At 43.9% G+C, this 25,513-nt stretch overlaps 1 protein-coding gene across 10 annotated transcripts in view; it reads right to left on the bottom strand.

The window, feature by feature from the left end:
• Positions 1 to 25,513, bottom strand: part of LOC135910189 (uncharacterized) — a 328,772-nt gene that overhangs the window by 68,894 nt on the left and 234,365 nt on the right. For 9 of the 10 annotated variants that reach the window (XM_070531648.1, XM_070531652.1, XM_070531644.1 and 6 more), the window contains exons 3-5: positions 14,951 to 14,990; positions 13,874 to 13,950; positions 1,158 to 1,403 (exon numbers count right to left, since the gene is read on the bottom strand). In XM_070531648.1, the coding sequence (XP_070387749.1) occupies positions 1,158 to 1,403; positions 13,874 to 13,950; positions 14,951 to 14,990 (363 nt within the window). Of the gene's footprint in view, positions 1 to 1,157; positions 1,404 to 13,873; positions 13,951 to 14,950; positions 14,991 to 15,421; positions 15,493 to 25,513 lie in introns of those variants that run through there. The other variant, XM_070531653.1, reaches the window with a different exon arrangement.

The raw sequence follows: 25,513 nt of genomic DNA, 5'->3' as shown, positions 1-25,513 counted from the left end.
CCAAAGAGCATCCACTGATGGTTTGCTTCTTTGTGGTGGAAAGCATATCCTGGTTCATAAAGCTCCCATTTCGAAAGGAAGCACCCGGCGCTAACACTATTCGTGATGGTTTTTCTGCGCTTCGTTAAACTATTCGTACGAATAAAGGGAACGTACAACATGTACGTCGGTCGTTATTTATATTAATAAAGTTCAGTCGGGACACACAAGATACTATCGAGCCTTGTCCACATGAAAGAAATCAGCTGATTTGAGACAATGTGAACTACAAAAATATTGATGTGTGCATGTTGGTTCCTAATATAAGAAGTTAAATGTGAAGGGAACTGGAGCGTCTAAGAGCGCAAGACTTTCTAGCGTGCGCCTTTCTTCTAATGTCCTTGTTCTGTTAACAGTGAAATGTTTCAATCTGTATGCTAAATTAGCCAAATTTATTCAACTAACGACACAAAACGCTACCACGCGTACCCGCGTGGCATCGAGTTCCTGGCCGCCACTGCAAAGCCGTTCGGTAGACGACCTTCCCAGCCAAAACTCCACATCCTAAATCCTCATACCAGTGTTCGACGGGCCTATGACAGTATACTTCGTGGCGCACAAATAATAATAATAATAATAATAATAATAATAATAATAATAATAATAATAATAATAATAATAATAATAATAATAATAAAGGAGTTGCGCACAGCAGCCCGCTACACAGGGCTGAACATAGGCATTCCACTGCCAGGTAAGGTTGGGAAATATCCGCTTTTCTGAATAATCCCTAACCCCGCCATCATGACTGCGTTGAGTGGCTCTGACAAGTTTTAGATCGTATATTAGAGGTACAGAGGAGTAAACATTGGGAAATTCTAAACCCGCGAAAAAGTCTCACTTCCAGTCGTTGTCTCGATGTTGTGGCAAGTCCTCACGGTTATCACGGTGCCCTCGTAGTAGTACTAGTAGTATAACTGTTTTATTCAGCCCAAAATTTAACGCTCTGGCAAAAGAGCTTCACGCTGTTTTCCTAGCGAAGAAACGCGCGGTGGTGAAGTGGTGCTTCGAATCGACTTTAAGGCACTTCATGTGGCCGTTGACTCCGGATAAGTTTGTCACGATATAGCAGAATGCTGCTGCGGATGATACAGTGTGGTATATGCGCAGGAACTCGCCTGCTGCAGCGAGCGGATCTGCGCTTCGTAGCTGCGCAGCTTCAGTCCGGCCTCCCGTCGGCTGGCCTCCAAACGCTGCACGGCGTCCTCCATGAGGGCGCACTGGACGCACTCGGTGCATTGCAGCCGCTGGGAGAAGGCCAGGGCAGCGCCGACGTCGCCGCTCGTCCGCTGCTCCGGCCCCCGCGCCGAAGTCGGCGGGGAGCCCTCGGTCATCGACGACAGCTCAGAACTGTCGTTCTTGCTCTGCGGAAAGACGCAGCAGAGAACCGTGCAATGCTTCCTTCTCTTCTAACTTACTTCTCAGTATTTTGCAATGAACGACTGTTTATGCCGCAGTCCTCCCCAAAGCTGCCAAGTCGTGTCTCGCACAACCACAACAGAAAATGTTCATCATGCAGCGAAACATTCTGATCGCCTAGTGTGTTGTACGAGTGACATAAAATAGTGCAAATCAACACAATCGTGAGGGAGGGTACGAAAGACGATTGTTAACTCGCAGTGTTTATTCGCCAGCAAGAACCCACAATATTACTCACGTCCTCCCAATGACAACTACATCTTATGTAAATGACAGACGAAACGAATGCGCTGCGATTGGTGCCGAACCCGCGACTTTCTGAAAATGGACCATAAAATTTGCTCGCTGTTGACTGATGTGTAACCTCTGAAAGCTGCGCAGCACTCTGCGAATTCTTATTTTTTCGATTTGGTAAGTAAAAAGCGAAATAGAGAGAGAGACTGATTCAGCATGCACCTGCAAAGGAACTTCAAATGGTGTTCGCATCGCAGCACTTCCACCCTAAATAACTTTCTCGGTAACCACACCGACCCCTAGGTAACATTAAGGAAATGTAGGGATGTACCTTAGGTCGGCTTTTAAAACACAGTATTTGCTAACTGTGTACTTTGCGACACACACTATTATGTTTAATTACCCTTACATTTTTAAACCTTTCTTTAAAAATGGCTATGCAGGTTATCAGATATTTCTCCGGCGTGAGACCTTGACGTCAATGTGCAGACTATTCCCACCAGACCACTTGTGTACTTTCGTAATTGCATGCATATACAATCATAAATGTTTACTGACCACGGGAGCACACGAAGCATCCAATTTCCGAGTAGCCTGTAACAGTAGTCAGTAAAATCGAACATCAATATGTTGTTCACATGTTCTGGTGGAAGCTGTAAATGCGAATACTAGGCTGCGTTGTGAGGCTGGCACAGACATGGAGCTTTTCCTCAGATCTCGTGTTCCGTAAAATTGTGAGGTTGACTCTAGATTGCGTAGTTTTCTAAGACGTCGCCTTTCGTTATCATTGACTGCGCAAGCTCTCAGATCTAAAAATAAAAAACTACGTGCATTCTTCAAAACCTCGAAGTTAAGTTCAGAAGCTTAGACTGCTGGGCCAGTTGGTGCCTCATGTAGTGCAACAGGCACTTTTCTGTCTTCTCTTCCTCCATGTGAGCGGAGTTCTGCTTGCTGTAAGCTTAACGCCAAGTGTCCAGTCCACTCCGTTTCTTCCCGCCCGTATTTTGCGCTCAACGACGCTACCTCGAAGTAAATCTGTCTTGTGTATCGAAATCCTTCCAATTTGGCATTCGCCCGGCGCATACACACACTCAGTGCCCTGTCGTGTCAGCAGCTGAAGTTCGCAGGCAACATCGGCCTCTGAGCTCCCTGGCATGCATTTGTGTAACATACGCGACGGTGACGCCTGAGCAAAGCTACTTCACGCGAGCCTATGGCGCAAATGGTTGGCTTCCACGTAGCAGCTTTGTCGACACCACAGTCGAAGAAACAGTTTGCAACTTCACAGTTAAATCCCCAAAAAGTAATGTAGCAACCGATTAGGAAAAAATGCAGTTTCGCCCAAAGGTCGAATCAAGACTCGTAAATTTATGGGCAGCTTATACTGCCGATAGAACGCGCTTATTAACACGCCTGTTCTCACGCGTGCAAAAACACACACGGAGAAGGGTGCTATAATGTTAGGATTGCTTTGGCTTTATTCTATATCCTATTTATTCTCATCCACCGTTCACAGCCAGCCGATCCCGATGTTAACGCGGGCGGGTCACCGCTATAAAACCACTACTGGCCACGCGTAAAACGCTAATATCATTAGAAATAAATCCCTCGAGTATCCCGGGGTTCATTAGATGAGCGCGAGCACTAGTGGACACAAAGTTGGCGCGAGGAGCAGCGCCTGCGGTGGGGATCACACGGGCTTGTCCCAAGGCGAACGTTCCGTGCTGCCGTTCCTTTCACCCTTTCAACTGCGCCGCGCCTACGAAAGTCAGCACATTGCATTGACGCGCGGAAAGACAGCGCGTATCAAGGCACGAGCCATCTCGTCTCCCTCTCTCGCGCTCGCCCAGGCAACCACAGTAGACCACGTGATTTTCGACGCAGGGCGCGGGGACCCCGTATGCACCGTCGCCCCGAGACAGGACGGCAACTGCAACAGCGGGAACACGCCTCGAGTGTCCTCATACTTGCTATTACAGCAAGAACAAAAGATTCGCGCGCACAGTTATTTGTAAACACTGGTTGTTTGTGTTCTGTTAGAGTGTTGCGTGTATTAAAACTGTTCAAACGGAAGACGAATTGCATACGCAGAGGTGCACTGTTACATGTTCGAACATTTAAATTGTTTGAAAACTTTGCATGTTCACACAATTTACATGTTTAAACGATGCCCGAATGACCAGCGGATGTCTGTGCGCTAACAGCAATCGTTGTGTCGTGCAACGTGCAACGTGCGTGTTTGAACTACTGCAAGCCAACCGATGTGCAGGGTGTCCCAACTATCATGCACCAAGATATAAAAATATCCAAATGCCACGTAGCTGGACAGAACCAAGGTAATGTTTTTGCCGTCGCTTGGAGATACTCAGATTATTTTTTTGCATTCCGCCTATAATTACATAATTAGTCTTAATTAATTAATAAGATTCTCCAGTATACCATCACGAATTAGGTTCATTAACTAATTACGTTATGCGCATATTCCAATTTATGAGTTTGTCCCATGAGTTGCAAGGCAGATCCACTTAAAACAAATTCTGTGAATGTTTTAAGTGTTTTAAGTGTGTGAAACTTTCGACATGCATACAAAATTGCCGCGAGACTGGCCGCTCGAGGAACTTTGCGTGTATTCGCGGGCTTCTTTGACTTTCGGTAAAACACTTTTATGCAGAACCTATTGAGCAACAGAAGCTCTATCGGGAGTTTTTTATGCTGCTCTACAATTTTCTCAGACACTTTTAACTTAATTAAAATATTTGAGAAATCGAATAATTCGTTACGAGTAATTATGTAATTAGGCAGGCTGTCAAAAATAATCTGAGTATCCCGAAGCGACGGCGAACAACAATACCTTGGTTCTGTCCAGCTAGGTACCATTATTATATTATTTAAAGTGCGGCGAAAGTTACGTAGAACACCCTGTGCACACAGGATGTTTCAGGTAACTTGAACCAATGATCTTAAAAAAGTGGCAACCACAGCTGAATGAAACCAACGATCATTTGCCGTCGTGTGGCGCTCTTTAGATTATCTTTATGTTCCTCTTGATTAGTTAATTAAGAATAATTATGATACATGTTTAATATTCCCTGTAGAGTCAAGTGCGTTTCGTAGCGTTGTAGAGGGAGTTTAGAAACGACCGATACAATTTTTTGTGACAACGTGGCAACGTGCTACGCTGCAATTTTTCTTTTCTTTTTCCGGCGTTTAAAGAAAGCCCGCGAAATATGAAATTAAAGCACGTGACTACGCTCGAGCACTGTCTTATTGTCGCGCTTTCAACCGTGCCTCGAGGCTATCGCTTATTAGGGACGGAGGCGCTTCCTTTCCATGTGCCACCGCCATAGATGCTGACGCACTGTGTAGCCCTTGCCTAGAGCGGCGGCCGCTCACTTCGCCATGGTCCGCGCACACGGTGGTTTCTGCGCAATACGATAGCCCATGAGCGCAGTCACGTGGTTTATATATGCTGGAACATGTGCTGGAACATGTCATTTACAAACACACAATAGATTTTCTTGAGTCGAACAACATTCTAACTAATGTTCAGCATAGATTTAGACGGGGTTTCACTACTATCACGCTGTTAATCAACCTCACCCATGACATCGCTTATCAATTTTATGTCAGTAAACAAATTGACACTATCTTCAATGATTTTTCTAAAGCTTTCGATTCATTACGTCATCCTCACCTCTTGCAAAATTGAATGCGATACTAAAAAATTCCCGCTGGTTGAATGGATTGCTAGTTTCTTTTCCAACCGGTCCCAATACGTCGACTTTAGTTCTGCAAGGTCATCCATTCTTGAAGTAGGCTCTGGGGTTCCTCAAGGATCCTTCCTGGGTCCTTTATTGTTTTTAATTTATGTCAATGACCTACCAAAAAATGTTTCTTCCAGCATTCGTCTTTATGCTGACGATTGCGTCTTATACGACGTGATTCACTCTGCAACCAGTTACATGCGACTGAACGATTTTTTTGTCTCTTTCGGTGCTAGTGGGAAAAATGGGAAATGAACATCATTTTTAAAAGAAACGGTTGCTTTGTCCTTCACGAAAAGAGGGGCATCTGTATTTGCGACATATTCCTTGAATGGATCACCTTTAACCACAGTTCGACAACACAAATACCTTGGCGTAACAGTTACTCACAATCTCTCATGGACTGCACACATTGACCAAACAGGTTCAAAGGCTCTAAAACAACTTCGATACCTATGCTGTGCCATGCAAAAGGGTCCGAAGGCAACTAAACTCTTAATGTATAAAACTCTTGCTCGCTCCGCTATCGATTATGCCGCCACAGACTGGTCACCCCATAACCAAAATAACATAATCAAACGAGATGCAGTTCCGAAAAAAACCGTTCGTTCCACTTTCCCCGGTATGACCGCTATTTTTCACCCTCGTCTGCCCTCCCTGCGCTGAAACTTACATTACTTTCAGTACGTTGTGATTCGGAATCATTAAAATGTTTGCACAACATCTATAATACTTCAACACAGTGTGCATGTCTTTCACCAAGCCTTCTTGCACGCGCAACTTCCACGAGCTTAATCTTAACCCTTTCTATGCCCGTACAAATACTTTGAAGTATACAGCTTCTTTCCCCACACTATAGCAGTATGGAATTCCTTACCTGGCTGCTTTCGATCACTCCTGATAAGTGAATTCGAAAATGCTCACTATGAAAACCAGTGTGTGTAACTACCTAAATTAGGTTTACCTTATACTTTATGTGTATGTATTGCGCTGATTCGCTGCTTTTAAGAATCTATGAAAGCAATTTTCCAGTTCTTTGACTGTCGTACAAATGTTGGAAGAGTCATTGTTGATTGCACTTTATTTTTTGTTCACCCCTGTTTTCACCCACTTGCAGGAGTGCATAGTAGGGCTATTAATAGCCCTCCTATGGGGCTCCAGTATGTAGAAACAATATATATATATATATATATATATATATATATATATATATATATATATATATATATATATTAGAAGAGAGAGAGAGAGAGAGAGAGACCCTGTGTCCGCTTGACAGGTATTGATCCCGGTATATTGAGAATGACCAATGAAGCAAAAAAAAACGAAATGCGCGCGTGCGCTCAAAATCGCTGCTGCGATTCAGGCCGGCTATTTCCTGCGTGTCGCAGACATGTTACGTAATCTTCGTTCAAGGCATCCTTTGTATGAACTAATCAACCTAAGGCTCTCCCCGCACTGGGCTCGCAGAATAAGTAGCAAGAGTGCATATACTTGAGACGTAACATACCCTGATACAAGCAGTTATGCTTGCCCGGGACACGGGGGAACGTTCAGGTTGAGTAGCTCACACGAAGGATACTTTGAGTGGAGGCTACGCCACAGGACTTCGACACAGAGGAACGGCCCGGCCTGATTTGCAGCGGTGTTTATGCGCACACGCGAGTATTTTGTTTGATTTCTCGCATTGCCTATCATTGTCACAATCGCAAGCAATAGCATATTGAAGAACACGCTTTTGCACACGAGGAAATATGTATATCCGCATGCAGTGTCTGGGTCTATAAAACACTAAAGGGAGATCTGGCGCTGTTGTTAGGCAACCCTGAAAGTGATGGGTAGGAGTTTGATTTTTCTTTTCTCCGATTTGGTATGGGTTCGTTGAAAGAGAGAGAGAGAGAAAGAGAGAGAGAGTTAGCTTTTAATATTGCCAGCAATCATGAGGGCGTGCGCAGCCTCTTCCGCCTAGCAGACGGCCGAGATCCCCTGTGTCTCAGTGGCAGCTTCGGCCAGCTGGACGGCCCAGACCTGGTCTCGCTGGTTTGAGCTGAGTAGCAGGGTCTCCCACTGCTGCCGGTTTTGAATTTTGCGGCCCTCGAGAGGAGCCGCCTTAGAATTGGTCCATAGAATATGTGACAGATGCGCCCTTCCCATACATAATTTACACTGATCATTGTATTGCCCTTGATAGAATCTGATGCAAGCCACCGGGTTACGATACATGTTTGTTTGCAGGAGGCGCCAGGCTACCGCTTGTTTCTTGGTGAGCTCCCAAGAAATGGAGCGTGTTGAGTGACTTGAATGCTGCTCTTCATTGTTTGGTTTCTGCCTTACGCGGCGGACCCCACAAACAACTAGTTCTAGAAATTAGACTGCTGCTTCACTACCTCGTCGAGCAAGGACACGACACCACGTTGCAGTGGATTCCAAGCCACTGTGGCATAATGGACAATGAACATGCCTATGCAACAGCATGTTGTGCACGTGAGGAGTGCTTGCAAGACTCGATTCCATTCTCAAGAACAGGCGCAGCAATGAAAATTCGTGTGCTTGCAAATTAAGCAGACCAAGGTTGAAGCACACACGTCTACACTGACTGGACCCGTCCCTCCGACCCCCATCTGGACTTTCTCAACTCAAGACAGCAGTGCTTTGCCGACTGTGGCTTGTTGTCGCTTTCACAAGATTTTTCGCCTTCAGAGTAGGTATGGACGAGAGCGCGGCTTGCAGTCACTGTGGCGGCGAGGAGACTATTGAACGCGCACTTTTCCACTGTTCTCGATACAGCACGCACCAGCTATCACTAGCGGCCGTGTTGGCACGCCTTGACGACAGGCCACTTTCAGAACAGAGTCTTGGAATGCCCACACGAACTGCCATCGCACCGAAAGTCGGTCAAGGCTTTGTTGACCTTTTGACGTGGCAGTTCCCTATTAGAAAGACTATAATAATCCCATCCCGTCCCCTTCATCTTTTTTTTCCCGGCTTTCTTTTGTCCCCACTCTTCTTTCCGTCTTTACTTCCCTTTTCCCTTCCTCTAGTGCAGGGTAGCAAACCGGAGGCTTTAACTATGGTTAACCTCCCTGCCTTTCTATAATTTACATCCTCTCTCTCTCTTGATGAGCTCTGGATGAGGGGGGAAAAGTAACTGTAGCGTCCTTTGTGAATTAGCTGTGTTGTGCGTGCTGTTCGCAAACAATTTGCTTACTAGCAGTGGTAGTGTTTTACGTTGAGGGGTACCTATCATTGCGTTATGTAATCTTGAGTGCGTAACTAATTCTTGTCACTCGTGCATAAGCGTGTCGCTACATCTGGATGGCTCTTGTGTAGTGCCCCTTCCCCTCGGTGACTATATTAGATATATTTAAGCATTCTGGGTATATATGTAATGTTCTGAAAGGAGTACGACAGGATCAATTTGAAAGTAAATGAGGTCTGTCACTGCCATACAGCAAATTTGAGGTGACTATTATTGGTTGAAACAAGTAACCAGAAGGTTGTTGGAAGCAAAAGGGGCAGAGTTTAGCGAGATCTGTGGATGCTAGTGATTATTTACAGGGCGAATAAAGTGCCGTTGCGGTGGTACATTTACACAAGCACCTGGTTGACCTGTAGTATATTCAGCGTGAAACTATGCATACAGGAGCATTCGTTCGAGCCTCGATTTTTCTATATTCATTGTGGTGTGCTGCCTCTGGTCACTGCAGGCTGCAAGGACCGCTTTTTCTGAGCGTGAATAAATATCAGTTTAGATAAAGAGCTATAAAAGCACGTTCGCCGGTAATTTGTGACTGCTCACCAAGGTTCACAAATGTATTATAATCTGAAAGTTCAAGTTCGCCTACATACTTGCCTAGAAACTTCCCACTAGAAACTTCACTCGCTAAACTTTCTTCATGTGCAACTATGTATTTTAAAGATAGAGGCTTCTTCAAATGGAGAGCATAGAAATAAACGTAAACTAGCAAGTTTTGCACTCCACCACTCGGCCTTAATTAATTCTCATCGACATAATTGCCATATTTGTGACGAACACTGAAACAGTTTTTTTTTTACTGCGCTCTATCACGTCGTTCACTTACTGACGCTTTATCGTGCCTGAGGATCATTGCTGCCGTTGTATTTGACCCAAATTACTTAATCGTCAGTCAGCCGGTTGCGCCAACATACACTGCCTTAGATGAAAATTCGAAGCTGCAATAAGCGGCTTCATGTCCATTGAAGTCCTAACAGAAAGATAGGTATATACGTCTAAACATTTACCCGGCCTGCTGAAGCATTTAACACTTAACTGGTTAAATTTGGTGTTCTCGCTCTATGGACTCTACTTGACTGGAAAGAAACAGGTCCGGAGTTTAAAAATGCAGTCTCGAGGAAGCGAAGGCATGGAATAACGAATTAGAAACAGTGATTGGCCTTGTAACAAGAAAATGTATTTGAAGCAATTCTGCAACATTTATTTCAATCCATAACCATGCTATAAAAGCTTATATGCGAAAGCAAGAAAGTAGGCAGAACAGGTTGCAAGCTTAGTCAGTCTGCTTGAAATTTACACACGTACTTTATTATCCTCACTCAGCGTTGATTCTGTTGCATGCATTAATAAATGCCATTATATCTCACCCTAACAGACAAAATTTCCCTCGAATTTATCGATGGCGTAGTCGTGAGCTCACATGTCGGCTGCTTTCTCGTCGTCGTGGAGACCCGTCGTGAGGGCTCCACGATGACTGTGGCGTTCTGCTGCCGAGCCTGAGCTCGCAGGCTCGATCCCCGGAGACGGCGCCGCATTCCGATGGAGGCGTATTGTAAACAAAGCTCGGGTACTTAAATCTGAGTACACGTAAGAGAATCCCAAGTTATCAAAACTATTCCAGAGACCCTTACAACCTACTGCTCCGTTTCGGGGCATTAAAGCGCATTATTTGATTTGATCTCCATAGCCGAGACACAGTCACGTCATCCATATACTGTTTCGGCCGTGGCCATCAGAATGCTCTCATTTCTACAAAAGACCGGTTTAACATTGACCAAGTTAGATGCTTCAACTAAGCTTCACTCTCAAACTTCAGTTGGCACGTCATACCCGGGTCCTTGTGCGTGTTTAACGACGGCAGCTGAGACGCAACGTCGCCAACAGTGAGTTTCCATACACCTACTCTAAAATCAACCACATTTTTATCGATCTTCCGTGATAATATCGCAAGTATAATTTAATATTATCCCCACACTTAATGCAGAGTAAATCAGCGAACATATGAACTCCGGCAAAACTCTCCGCTTTCCGTTTAAGAGCCTATATCTCGCGTCCTCTATCCAGCAAGTTGCTGAAATCGGACTCGCAACTAGTAAAAGAGATGAGGTTGACTACACGCACGTGAGTCTGGATTTGTACTAGCACAGTCCGGAATGCCTCTACCTCGAAAAACAACACTGTATTCGGCGAAATTATAAGCCCCACCATGGTAAATATCTAGCAGGGATGTTCACTAGAAGGGCACCGGAACCATTGAGACATCAAATGTAAACACAGCAAGCTCACCCATAAGCGCTGCCGCTAGATCGCTTCCCATTGGCTGCCACCAATGAATGGCAGTGCACATCCACACCGCGCACAGCACGCATGCCCGTCGGCCAGCGCAGTCCAGTTAGGACGACTGTGCGCTACGGCTCGCGTGATACCAGCACGACCTTGAGAAAAAAACTGGGACAGCCGCTACTATATTTATTCGTGCGGGGAGCGTAGCGGCGAGGGAACGCAACAGTACGGCCCCGCTTGGAGTGGTCACGTGACTCATTGCGTCATGGGGGCTGCGTTCTCCCTCGCCGAAACGTCCGTTCAAGTTGACTGACTTTACGGGCTAGAGAAGACAATGTAAGCCACCGCGGTCTTTTTTTTTTTTTTTAGACATAAAGATAGAGTGCAGAGTACAGTTAGACAATGTGTTCGTTCACGGCTCCCTGCCCTCGCGTTCTTTTCGCACTCTTCCTATTCAGCGCAGTGGCAACGTGTTACTGAACTTCGTGGAAACTCGAACACAGAAAGGGACGCGTCAGTAAACGTTCCCATGCAAGGTGTCAACAAGTGCGGATGGCGGCAGCGAGGGTGAAACAAGAAATGCAGTTCACTTTCTTTGTAACGAAGTGAGTTCTATACAGTCTTGAAACGTTTCAGGATTCTTGTTTTACTTTTTCTAGGATTACATAAGGCTGTTGCATCTGTTACTATGACTCCTCTCAGGAAGCTTTAATTATATTTGTAAGATTTAACTAAGTGTCAGAGTACCTTCAAGGACCTTATGGACAGATCTTGAGCTACAACATGTACTAATTAGTCTATGGACTAGTGCCGCCTTTACCTCCCGTGCTATTTGCGAATGCACGTTTACCTTTTCTGTGAGATACTCAATGTGGTAAATTAATTATGCATGTTTTGTGTACCACGTGTCTGTCGCATGCAGGTTCGTTTGTCTTATGCGAATCATTTCATTTATCGTCGCAATTCCCAGTAGTGGTTTACCAGGCGTGCCACCAGGCAAACCTCACCGGCTTTCATCAGAGAACCTCGCTCTCAGCTTTTGACTAGTAAACTAAACAAGCGAACGACCAATAGGAACTAGCATGGTTTCAGTGCGAAGTTAAAAGGCAAAAATGCCCATTCTTGACTTGCTTAAAGTTAATTGTCTCCAAGACGTTGAATCTTGAAACCATGGCCACGTGGTGGGCTTCAGAGCGTATTATTTGGGGTCCCCACTGACAGTATTTTTCTTTTACGTAACTTCACGGATCAACAAGAGATTGGCTTTCGCCTACGAGAGGCTACATTGAAACCTTATCAAGGAAATTGTGCTTCTTGTTTCATATACGCGGTGAAGATTTTCTGGGTACATACTAATTACACATTAAGGAAGAAGAGCTTGGTATTTCTCTCTATTTTTTGCTTCGAGATATGGTGTTGAAAACTTGTACATATACGCAAAGTTATAGGCTGATTTTGAATATGCAGTACATTTTTTTTTATATGAGCTCCTCTTAAATAATTTAATTATTTGCAAGATATCAGTTCCTGCAGTTCGGCTAATAAGGTATGAATGGCTTCTGTATGATTTAAAGAATGCCATAAGACGAACATGATCACTCTGTCTTACAGAGAAGAAGAGTAGCAAGACTTGAAAGCTAAGTGCCAGAAAAACACTCACACGAGTTTCAACTACAAAACTTGCCAACTCATGTTCTACGTAACGCAGAACAATGACGTTGGTTATACGGCATTCTTTATATTATACGGAAACCAATGATACCCTATTTAACAAAATCTAAAGAACTATATTTTGCGAATTGTCGCATAATATAATTAAAGAAAGCTTGCCTGAAATTAGAACCAAAGAAGATTAACAAATAATGGACCTCATTATCAATATAAGCAGATAACGTTACATACATGTGCAACTTTGCAGCATCATACATCTAAGAATAATGATCATTAAAATTGGTGGTCTAAGACCCACATCTCCTCTTAAATAAAGAGCGGCCGTGCAGCTCCGGTCTAAGGAAGTGAGAGAAGTAAGGAATCGCAAGGAAGTTAACAAGACTATTCTTCTGTTGGGTTTCCTGCAAATGAGGAAATTAATTTAAATTAAGGGAGTGATTTCACAAGTGAAACGTTAAGTGTTCGGTAGGCACTACAATAAACGCAAGAAAGCAAAATAAGAAAGCTTTAAAATGGTTTGTTATTCGCAATGCCTTAGAGCACTAATTTTCTTGTCTTTAAACGTATTTCAGGCTTTTTATTTTGTTGAAGCGTTTGAAACAGAGCCCTTTAATTGCTCACTCTTCCTCCAGGAATCTTTTATTTGTCCCATGAGCCACGTGTGCTATCGGTTAAGACATTATGCAGTCATAAGTTCTCTCTCTTAGTTCATAATATTCTGCACCTAAACAAATATTCCTGTTCCTCGAAATCACGTCTCTATACCAGCTCTGAATACGAGATGCACTTGAAACGGCATCTTTAACCTGCGTTATTGCTACCACATATATTGTAAAAGTAACTGCAGTCCTCGGCTGAACAATTTGGAATATGTTACCCCTCGGGATTAACTCATCAAGGAGTTAATGTTTTCCACCGACCGATTGATTGATTGATTGATTGATTGATCGTACGATTGATTTATTTAGCGAGCTACCGACAAGCGAGCAATTGACAATGAATGAGTGAGTGAGTGAGTGAGTGAGTGAGTGAGTGAGTGAGTGAGTGAGTGAGTGAGTGAGTGAGTGAGTGAGTGAGTGAGTGAGTGAGTGAGTGAGTGAGTGAGTGAGTGAGTGAGTGAGTGAGTGAGTGAGTGAGTGAGTGAGTGAGTGAGTTAAGGTCACATGTCGCTGTGGTACATTATCATCGCCAAAGAAGCACCACTCACCTGGTAATCGGAATCACTGCGGCTGCCCTGCTGACTAGCACTGCTGTCGACAGATGTCGACTCAGAACCAATGCGAACTGTAAGAAAAGTGCACCACATATTACGATCACGCATTATTTACATAATCCCTTTAGCTACCACACTTTAACGAATACCAGCAAGGAAAAACGCGATGTAAGCGAGAGCGATTAATAGATATCGAACGTCTTTCTAAGAGATAGTTATTACGCCATAATTTAGCTACAACACCTGTACTTTTTATCTTTTTGCAACAATTTTTATTAAAAATTAAATTATGAAGTTTTATGTGCCAAAACCACGTTCTGATTATGAGACACACCGTAGTGGAGGCCGGCCGTAGCTTAACCTTGTGTTAAAAAATATGAATCTTTAAAAATGGAAGTTAAGCACAGGCTAAATAAACTTTCTTGTGACGGAACCAAAAGAAGTACTTGTAATATCATCTGCACGTATAACTATGTCCTATAGCACCAATAAACCTCGATCTAATTACCTCAACTGAAGAAATGAACATTATTTGACATAAGCAAGGAACGTCTGCCTTAGGGAATTTATGACTCGACATTCACCCAATGCAACCTAACTTTATAAAAGATAGTTATCACGGGAAACATTATGGGCGCCTCCTGGTGGCCCTTTTGTGGTACAATAGGCACAGCATTCACCATATTATTTTCATTCACATCAGAATAAAGATATAAATTATTACTCATGGAAGCAAGCTTTATTGAACGTTTCAAAATCTGTGCATAAAAAAAATTCATCCTGAGGGTAACGATAAGCTTACTTGGGATGCTGCTTTACGGAATGAAGAAAAACTATTGTAAAAGAAAGAAAAAAAGAATATTTTTACACATCTTACCTTACTACAAAAAAAAAGCATTAGACATGGTATATGAACATCTTCCGTACACGCATACTCTGTATTGTGAGAATGCAATGTCAGTCGTATCAACGTAAAATATGCACACCGAGCTTGTATAAGTAACATATTTTGCACAACACCAAAAGCAAGCTGCTTAGCATAAATACGAATACAGCGTACTCAATACTTACCTATTGACCGTTGTCCCGAGCAGGTAAGAATCACGATGTTCTGGAGGATGGAACAAAGTAGAAAAAGCAAACAAAATTGACAGGAAATTAGTTGCCGTGTTATTTAATAAAAAACGAAGCCACAAATTCTCGCCATCTCAATTGCATGCGAGGCCTGCTGGTAGGCTTGCTTATATTAAAGTTTTTTCTTTTCCATATAAATAAGCTATTTAGCCTTTTAGCGCACAAAAAAGACAGGGACAGTGCGACAGACGTAGACATTGTCATACTTTCTCTGTCTTTTGTGCACGTTAAAACGGTAAAATGGAATACCAACATGCCCAAACTTGCGTTCTCTCATATAAATAAGTCAAACACGCTCAATCTTAAGGTCATCTCTCACGAATAGGTTAAACACATTCAATATATAAATTAATTACACTAAAGCCAGCTCTCAAAAACTAAAACAAAAACATTAATAGGAATGCGCACCGCACTTATACACCGAATGGATGGGGCTTCCATAGGTTCGGGAACGAAAGTCTGTGCAGATTATGCATCGTAAGGGAGAGCGGAGGGAGAGGGGTGGAAGTGCTTGTATAACTGGGTCTCATTGTGCGATGCCCCTCAACTCAATCCTCGTGCCCATGCCCAACTTATTCGGCCCAGCAAGGTTCGGAGGCTAGGAGAAAGAACAAGGCAAAAGCGAACTCCAAATTTGAGGATTAGATTCCAGACGCCTCTCGTATTTCTTGGGATTTCCAGGATTCGCTCTCGCGAGACTACGTGTTTACCCCCCCCCCCCCCTTGCTAGCTTCGGTCGTGATCTTTCTTTTTCTTTTCTTTTTCGGACACCACAAAGAGCTTTATTCGACAATTGCGAGAGGGTCCACAGCTGCGGATTTTGGAAACTGACAGAAAAGCAGGAGCAAAGGAAGCCTTCGACTGTCACGTCGCGACAAGCAGATATCGGTAGTTTTTTATGTTTAATGTTTACATGAAGACAAGAAGCAGTGTTGAAAATAGGGCGCTTCTACATACGTCTATTCATATGGCCACAATAGTGACGAAGCTAAATGATTGAAGTAATTTTAGCGCGTTCCTCATTCATTTCCTTTATTTTTCTTATTAGCATTATCAATACATTACATATAATGCACTTAAGCAAGAAACAAGCGTATGAAGACGCAAGTTAGACAAACATTACGCACACAGGTCGATTATTGTTTAACATTGCTTGCAAAGCATTAACACACACACACAAACACACACACACACACACAGAGAGAGAGAGAGAGAGAGAGAGAGAGAGAGAGAGACAGACAGACAGACAGACAGACAGACAGACAGACAGACACAGACAGACACAGACAGACAGACAGACAGACAGACAGACAGACAGACAGACAGACAGACAGACAGACAGACAGACAGACAGACAGACAGACAGACAGACAGACAGACAGACAGACAGACAGACAGACAGACAGACAGACAGACAGACAGACAGACAGACAGACAGACAGACAGACAGACAGACAGACAGACAGACAGACAGACAGACAGACAGACAGACAGACAGACAGACAGACAGACAGACAGACAGACAGACAGACAGACAGACAGACAGACAGACAGACAGACAGACAGACAGACAGACAGACAGACAGACAGACAGACAGACAGACAGACAGACAGACAGACAGACAGACAGACAGACAGACAGACAGACAGACAGACAGACAGACAGACAGACAGACAGACAGACAGACAGACAGACAGACAGACAGACAGACAGACAGACAGACAGACAGACAGACAGACAGACAGACAGACAGACAGACAGACAGACAGACAGACAGACAGACAGACAGACAGACAGACAGACAGACAGACAGACAGACAGACAGACAGACAGACAGACAGACAGACAGACAGACAGACAGACAGACAGACAGACAGACAGACAGACAGACAGACAGACAGACAGACAGACAGACAGACAGACAGACAGACAGACAGACAGACAGACAGACAGACAGACAGACAGACAGACAGACAGACAGACAGACAGACAGACAGACAGACAGACAGACAGACAGACAGACAGACAGACAGACAGACAGACAGACAGACAGACAGACAGACAGACAGACAGACAGACAGACAGACAGACAGACAGACAGACAGACAGACAGACAGACAGACAGACAGACAGACAGACAGACAGACAGACAGACAGACAGACAGACAGACAGACAGACAGACAGACAGACAGACAGACAGACAGACAGACAGACAGACAGACAGACAGACAGACAGACAGACAGACAGACAGACAGACAGACAGACAGACAGACAGACAGACAGACAGACAGACAGACAGACAGACAGACAGACAGACAGACAGACAGCGAACTTCTTCTGATCCTGAGGAGCTACTGTCAGGACCCCTAATGGGAATCACTATATTTTTTAAGTTCTGGTGACGATATAAAGCCAACAAAAATGCAATAGGAATTTTCAATTAGCCTTCACGTCGTTTCTGTTCCACCCGATGCTGCGATAAAGAAATCGTCTCATTCAGCACAATAATTTCAGACATGTTTGCGTACATTTATTAAGGCAACAGACTTTCTATGTTCATGGTGAAGTTTGTGTCAACAGACGTGAGCGCCGGATTGTCCACCGAAGCGTCATCGCGCCATATGAAGACAGATTAAAGAATGAAAAATGATTGATAGTGATAGCTAGTGAATGATAACGTTATAGCAGAGATTCGTAGAGGATAATAATGACTTGTAATTTCTAATAATGACTACTAATGACTTGTAATCACTACTAATCACTCCGAAATGGTCAATATGCCTAGCGACAACTTGTAATGACTACAATTCATTAGAAATGACTAAATATGCTTAGTGGTGACCAGTAACGTCTACTAATGACTATGGTGTGACCGACATGTCTAACGACGACTTGTAATGGCCACAATTGATTACGAATGACTAAAATTGCTTAATGGTGAGCAGTAATGGCTAAAAGAAAGAAGAGAAAGAGAAGAGGCAATGAGGATGAGGCGAATGATAAGAGGAGGTAGAGTAGGCTTTCGCCGTTCACCTCTTACAAGAGATCTTAAGAGACCCTGTAATTTTTTTAACATAACACATGCCTTGGTAGGAATCAAATTAATTCTGCAAGAACTAATAGTGGGGAGCGGCTTTTGTAATATCAAACAGAAAATGACCGATTTTTTTTGTAAGTATCCTTAGAGCCACAGCCACTCTGTGAATATTTAGGGGTTTGTTTCTATTAAATTGCAGTGGTGTAGTGTAAAAGGGCATTTCTTTAGACGAAAGTACTCAAACCGAAAACGTTTTTCTATTATTCTTATGGAATTTTGGAACTGTTCAAATAAAGGCGGTTAAAACATGAACGCTTTTTTTTATAGAGTTTCTATGGAATATTGCGATTTCGCACTAAATAGAAAGCTTTCCTTGTCAGGAAATCACCTACACGTGATCTCGGGATTATTGAAATAAACTTCATTGTTTTCGTGAAAACACACGTTCCTTCATCTGACCACACTCGCACAAGAAATCCATTCATGCTTTCAGCCGCCTCGAGGGTTAAATACCAGCTCTGAAAGAGTCGGGATGACAGAGGGAAAGGCAGGGATGCAGGCGTTCAACAGAACGGAGAAGACTACCTGCTAATTTGGTCTCTCATGAGTCTACAAACAAAAGGTACAAGGAAGCGCAGCAAAAGCGCAGTGAACACACATGCATACGGAGACCTCTTCTTGCGTTCCTAAGCTTCTAAGACTCTTTGAAGCTATCTGATGAGGGCTCACTCAGTGTCTCGGTTCGCAGCACATGATTGAGCCTCTAACACAAATACTTCGCGAGATACACCAGTACGCAATACATCGTGCCTACCAGTGCTAATCCAGAGTGGGAAAGCTCTGCGCTCTTTCCGGAGATCGCCTACGTAGGATAGACGAGCGCTCGATGGTGTCTTTAAGACACTTGCCAAACCCCTTCCTGCGCCAGCTGCTCGTTAAGCTTCGCGAATGTGCCGCAGGACGCCATTTCTTTTTTATTGTTTACTGAAGTCGACAAAAACGATCAATTACTGAGCAACGACACTACACGCTTAAAGGGCTTCCTTTCGGGGCACTCCTTATCTTACCGCCGGGTCCCTGGAGCGATGATATTTGCCGCGTTACGTTCAGTCAACCGAGCGTGACGGAAGCGCAAGCTGCAACAGCGTCGCTACTCTCGCATTAGAGTTTCTTTATTTTAGACTTGCTGTTTGTCTATTTATTCGTACTAGTACATTTTCTTGCTCGCAGAGGCTTGCTAGACGAGTCAGTGGCGTGTATACGTGTAAGTCGCTTTTGTAATTTGCAGTAATGGAGAAGTAGTGGAGTTGCACGTTTTGAACAAGTGGCCCTGTAACCGTAACCATATACATATATATATATATATATATTTATATATATATATATATATATATATATATATATATATATATATATATATATATATATATATATATATATATATATATATATATATATATATATATATATATATATATATATATATATATATATATATGTATATATATAGTAATAGAAATGGACCATCCGCCAGAACCCCTGTCCTCACTTCATCGTCTGGTACCTGCGCTCGCTATCCCAGTGTCCAAGGTTAAGCGCAGCTTTTCTTACTCGCTAACATCTCCAGGGTTAGTTCTAGTGGTAACACATAAATACCCCGGAAAGCGGACGGAAACACGGTGCCATGGTAGCTCAATCGGTATAGCATCGCACGCGTAATGCGAAGACGTGGGATTATTCCCCACCTTGCGGCAAGTTGTTTTTTAATTCACTTTCAATTCCATGAGTTTATCACTTTCTTTAATTCAATTAGTAAATACAAGTAATTTCCCCTGCGTTCTCCTTGGCGGCTCTGTCTGTTCACTTCTTATGATATGACTAATAAAAATGGGGCCCCTTGGTTAACACCCTTTCCTCTCACTCTGTGTGTATATATATATATATACGGAGAGAGAGAGTATATTTACAAGACGCACGAAGCTGTCACAATGGCGGCTGGACGCGTCTTTATCATCCATTCCAAGCCATGAAACGGCAGCGTTCGCCAAGAGGGCGTCGCATAGCGAGAGGAACTCGCCAAATTAATCGCGCACAGTAAGAATAATAGGATAATCCGCCGCCGGGCCTTCGAGGAATGCATCCGGCAAACCGTGTGGGCCTTCCTCTTTCGCTTGCTCAGCGCCTGCTGCCGGTCGATAAAGTACGTCGCCACTGCGCGTAAATCTTTCGGACGACTGCTCTCAGCTGTCGTGTCGTATTCTTTACTAGATGAAATTGTGCTCCGAAGAACGAACTGATGTGAAATAAAAGCGGGCTTTTAGGCGGCTACGGAGCAGGAGACAGATACTGCGATGAAGGGTCTGAGCTTCTTTTTTCAGCGCTCCCCCGAGAAGCGAAACGAGTTTCCGAGCTGCAAACGACAGGCTCGTTGCGTGTTGAGCTGGAGCCTGAAGGGGTGAGAGCGCGCGAAATCGCCGGAGCGAATGGACTGCGAAACATTCAAGTCGGTCGGGCAGGAAGCGAGAAATAAATTGTGTCGCCCAAAGCCCAGCGCCGTTTCACGTTAGAAACTAGCGCCGATGCGTTTTGCGAGTGAGTGGCTGGCTGTCTTCGGGCATTGCGAAGTCGCAATTATTTGCCAAGGGAGCACGTCGGAATGTACATCGCCTGCATACACGCGGAAAGCAATTGCAACATCTGCAATGCACACACGTATATCTGTGTGTGTGAGTGTTTTCAGGTGAAACACAAAGTGTGCTGAGTGACCCGCACAGAGGACATCCGCAACACCTCAAGCATGCGTCTGACTGGTCTGGAGGAGCAGATTTAACTGTGAGGCATTTGGCATGTCCCAGCATGCTTAACCTCGGCTATATAGCACAGTTGTTAGCACTCTTGGCTTTCTACTAACCATTGCGGCATTCTCTTACTTTCTGTTATTGCTAAAAAAAAGAAACATAAAGCAAGAGGAAAGCATAGCAACAAGCGCTACATCCACGCAAACACATTTTTTGTTAAGCAACAACCTTGTTTGCAACCGTGCATTACAAGGAAGCGATAAGCGGGGATATGAATAAAAAATGACAAGACGTAAATGCACTCGGAAACTTACAAGCATGAGTGTTTCCCTCGCAAGCAATCAAATGATGTTTAACTATCCAGCCTTATTCAGAAACAGTAGCAGCGCTCGTTCACTTTTGTGTATAGATGACGCCCGAGGCGAGAGCCTCCGTGGATTTGGCTCCGAAGACGGCAGATCGCCCAACGATATTGCACTAGCACGCACAGAGACAAGGCAGAGAACCCACAGAGAATGTGCTGCATAAAGAATGCCACTGAACCTCTCCATTATGTAATGAATGGATGAATGGATGGATGTTACGAGCGTTCCCTTTTGAACGGAGCGATGGGCTGCGGCACCAAACTCTTCCTATTATACTGTCTAATGTCCTACTTAGGTTAAAACAGAAGAAAAGAAAAAGAAAAAAAAACACCCAATGAATTCAAATAACCAAATTTTCTGACCTCCTATCGTGAACTTTGCTTTTGTACATCTACGTTTGTTTTTTGTCGTTTCCTTACTTCCACCAATCTTCCGATCGCCTCTTACTAATCTCCATTATGGGCATGTTTACTTTCCCCCTGCTCTCGCTGAACCAAAGGGCTTCAAGAAGTCCAGTGGTGCCTAAATTGATCGCTGGACAGATATCTTCAGATTCTAATAAAACATGCTATAATGTTTTCCTCGCTTTACCGCAGCAAGCACATCCTTCTTCTTCCTTCTTATACCTCGCTTTATAGGGGCTTACTAGGCACCTATAAAGCCCCTATATAAGCACCTTCATAGTTGCATACTAAGCACGCCCTACTCCTATTCAGAAGTCCCACAAGAGTTTCCTTGGATGGTAGCTCCTTCAATGTGGTAGACGCCTCCAACGTTGCAGGCGCTTCGCTGACATCCTGTCCAAGTGGTTGACTTTCCTGCTGTTTCCTGAATTTTGCACGGGGGCTCCAATTCTCGTAGTTGCGCCACTATTTTGCAGTGAAAAGGCAACTGAGTGCGATATGAACTCCTCGACACAGAGACCCATGGTCAAGAAGGGGGCCGACAGATGCAGGAGCACATTGTGGTATAAATGTTTAGGACAATGCGACATGCTGAAGCAACGTAGTCCACTGGACACTGCAGCGGTGTGTGTGCGCGCGCGTGTGTGTGTGTGTGTGTGTGTGTGTGTGTGTGTGTGTGTGTGTGTGTGTGTGTGTGTGTGTGTGTGTGTGTGTGTGTGTGTGTGTGTGTGTGTGTGTGTGTGTGTGTGTGTGTGTGTGTGTGTGTGTGTGTGTGTGTGTGTGCGTGCGTGCGTGCGTGCGTGCGTGCGTGCGTGCGTGCGTGCGTGCGTGCGTGCGTGCGTGCGTTTGAGCACCACATATAACTTGACTGCTGAGCACCACATATCCAACATATCCAACACCACGTCAGGGTGAAGCCAGTGGCACTGAATGCCGGCGAGTTCAGGGGAGCAAGCCCGAGTCTTTCCGGTTGAGTGAACGGATCCGAAATAAAGCAAATGGTACAGTCCGCTGCCTAACACATTATTCGAGGCGCGATGTCCATAGAGACCGTAGCAAGCCTAACTTCGGAGTGCCTCGCGTAGGTCAGCGAGAGTACCATGTTGCACAGGCTACTCAGTGGACCATCACGTTGGGCCTGCTACGAAGGCCTTATAGAGCTATTCTTCTTTGTCTTCGCGTGGTGGCGCTCTGCAATACTTGCGCGGTTCTTGCAGGTTATTCTGGTTTGCTCCAAGTTGCTGTTATTGTGCGCTTTCTTTGCGACGTCTTCACTACTCAGTCCCCTCCACTCTCCACGGTAATTCCTACTCTCTTAGGAATTACCGTGGAATGGTTGCCTTTTTCGCCCATTTCCACGATCGTTTATCGCATTTCTTTGCGTCCACTATCACAGCAGACTTATAGTCGCTTCAAGAGTTAGTATATTCACTATATTTGCTCTAAATATACCTCTCTCTTTGTCGGAATATGTGATTATTAATGTCTAGCGCTATGCAAAGAGAAAACAACTGCAAGTTTCCCCCTATTTCTGTTAAGTTTATAGCCTTAACAAACTATTTCTGTAAGTACAGAAAGAAAATTAAGGGGCTCCGATGTTGCAGGCACATTCTGTAAGGATGCGCGAAATAGGCGGGCAGCAGAATACCCAATAATGAAAACAAGAGGTTCTAGCATTACCATTCGGTGCAGGTTCGTAATTACTTCGGCATCCGAACCCTAAATCAAGATTTTGGTGCACACATCTGTCAGGGATCCTAAACATGCTTGCACATTGTTTCAAAAACAAATATAAAATATTTCGTGTAGTGATAGGTGGAAGACAAGATCTACCAAAATACGCAGGAAATATTCGTTCATGGATACTTTTAAAAATATAAAACCAGCGAACCGTAGCAACCCGGTTACACTGCAACTTAAATTTCCGGCTGGTTATTTCTGCCCGATTTCTTTACACAGAGAGCATTTTAGGCGCAGGTTATATAGCGATAGGCTATTTTCATGTTTGAAAAGTGAAGCATCCCGACACAGAAGTTTGGTACACCGCAACAATTTAATTTGCGTGCGATGCATTTCGCACACTTCAATATAAAGTCATGCGTGATGTGCCAGATTGCTTGATTAAGTAGAGACACGTATAAAGAAGCTTTGGTTCTGCCGTCGTTCATTACCGAAATTTGGAAAAGGCATTTTTAACTTGAACATAACGTTAAAAAATAAAGAAATCTTAAGAAATAACTTCGTAAAAAATAAGAACAACGGATATTACTGAAACGCTTTTCTTTCTTTACTGGGAATACGTTTATAAGGTTCCTAGTGAGCTGAACAGTAAAAGAAGTAACATAAATCATAAACATTTATGTATGATATGAGTGTCGAATCAGCAGTTGCGCAGTATGCTTCAGAAAAGACATATCGCACTTAATTGTCCGCATCAAATTACCTTTCAGGTTGTTCTCTTACGGGGACTTACAAAAGCGAAATATTGAAAAATTGTTTCCCCATACGTACGCTCTGCCAAGTGCGGTGCTTTCTAGAATGTTTTCGTCAGATGGGCTTTGCTCGTTGGTGCTAGACGACTTCCTACCACTGCAGCCACTGTGTATAGCTTTCGTGTCTGCGGAACTGATACACCGAAGAGTGACTGAGCATGTAGTGAGGAACAGAATAATATGGGGATAATGAATACCTTCTTCCGCAAGCGGGATAGCCGAAAGTGGACGTGGAGGAGCCCGAACGGCGAGACTAGAAATGAAATAGACTTCATACTCTGCGCTAACCCTGGCATCATACAAGATGTGGACGTGCTCGGCAAGGTGCGCTGCAGTGATCACAGGATGGTAAGAACTCGAATTAGCCTAGACCTGAGAAGGGAACGGAAGAAACTGGTACATAAGAAGCCGATCAATGAGTTAGCGGTAAGAGGGAAAATAGAGGAATTCCAGATCAAGCTACAGAACAGGTATTCGGCTTTAACTCAGGAAGAGGACCTTAGTGTTGAAGCAATGAACAACAATCTTGTGGGCATCATTAATGAGTGTGCAATGGAAGTCGGTGGTAACTCCGTTAGGCAAGATAACAGTAAACTATCGCAGGAGACGAAAGATCTGATCAAGAAACGCCAATGTATGAAAGCCTCTAACCCTACAGCTAGAATAGAACTGGCAGAACTTACGAAGTTAATCAACAAGCGTAAGACAGCTGACATAAGGAAGTATAATATGGATAAAATTGAACATGCTCTCAGGAACGGAGGAAACCTAAAAACAGTGAAGAAGAAACTAGGAATTGGCAAGAATCAGATGTATGCGTTAAGAAACAAGGCCGGCAATATCATTACTAATATGGATGAGATAGTTCAAGTGGCTGAGGAGTTCTATAGAGCTTTATACAGTACGAGTGGCACCCACGATGATAATGCAGAGAAAATAGTCTAGAGGAATTCGAAATCCCAAAGGTAACGCCGGAAGAAGTAAAGAAAGCCTTGGGAGATATGGAAAGGGGGAAGGCAGCTGGGGAGGATCAGGTAACAGCAGATTTGTTGAAGGATGGTGGGCAGATTGTTCTAGAGAAACTGGCCACCCTGTATACGCAATGCCTCATGACCTCGAGCGTACCGGAATCTTGGAAGAACGCTAACATAATCCTAATCCATAAAAAAAGGGGACGCCAAAGACTTGAAAAATTATAGACCGATCAGCTTACTGTCCGTTGCCTACAAACTATTTACTAAGGTAATCGCAAATAGAATCAGGAACACCTTAGACTTCTGTCAAGCAAAGGACCAGGCAGAATTCCGTAAAGGCTACTCAACAATAGATCATATTCACACTATCAATCAGGTGATAGAGAAATGTGCGGAATATAACCAACCCTTATATATAGCTTTCATT

This window comes from Dermacentor albipictus, chromosome 1, assembly GCF_038994185.2.
Source record: "Dermacentor albipictus isolate Rhodes 1998 colony chromosome 1, USDA_Dalb.pri_finalv2, whole genome shotgun sequence".
NCBI lineage: Eukaryota > Metazoa > Arthropoda > Arachnida > Ixodida > Ixodidae > Dermacentor > Dermacentor albipictus.
This window is presented reverse-complemented; position numbering and strand designations above follow the sequence as displayed.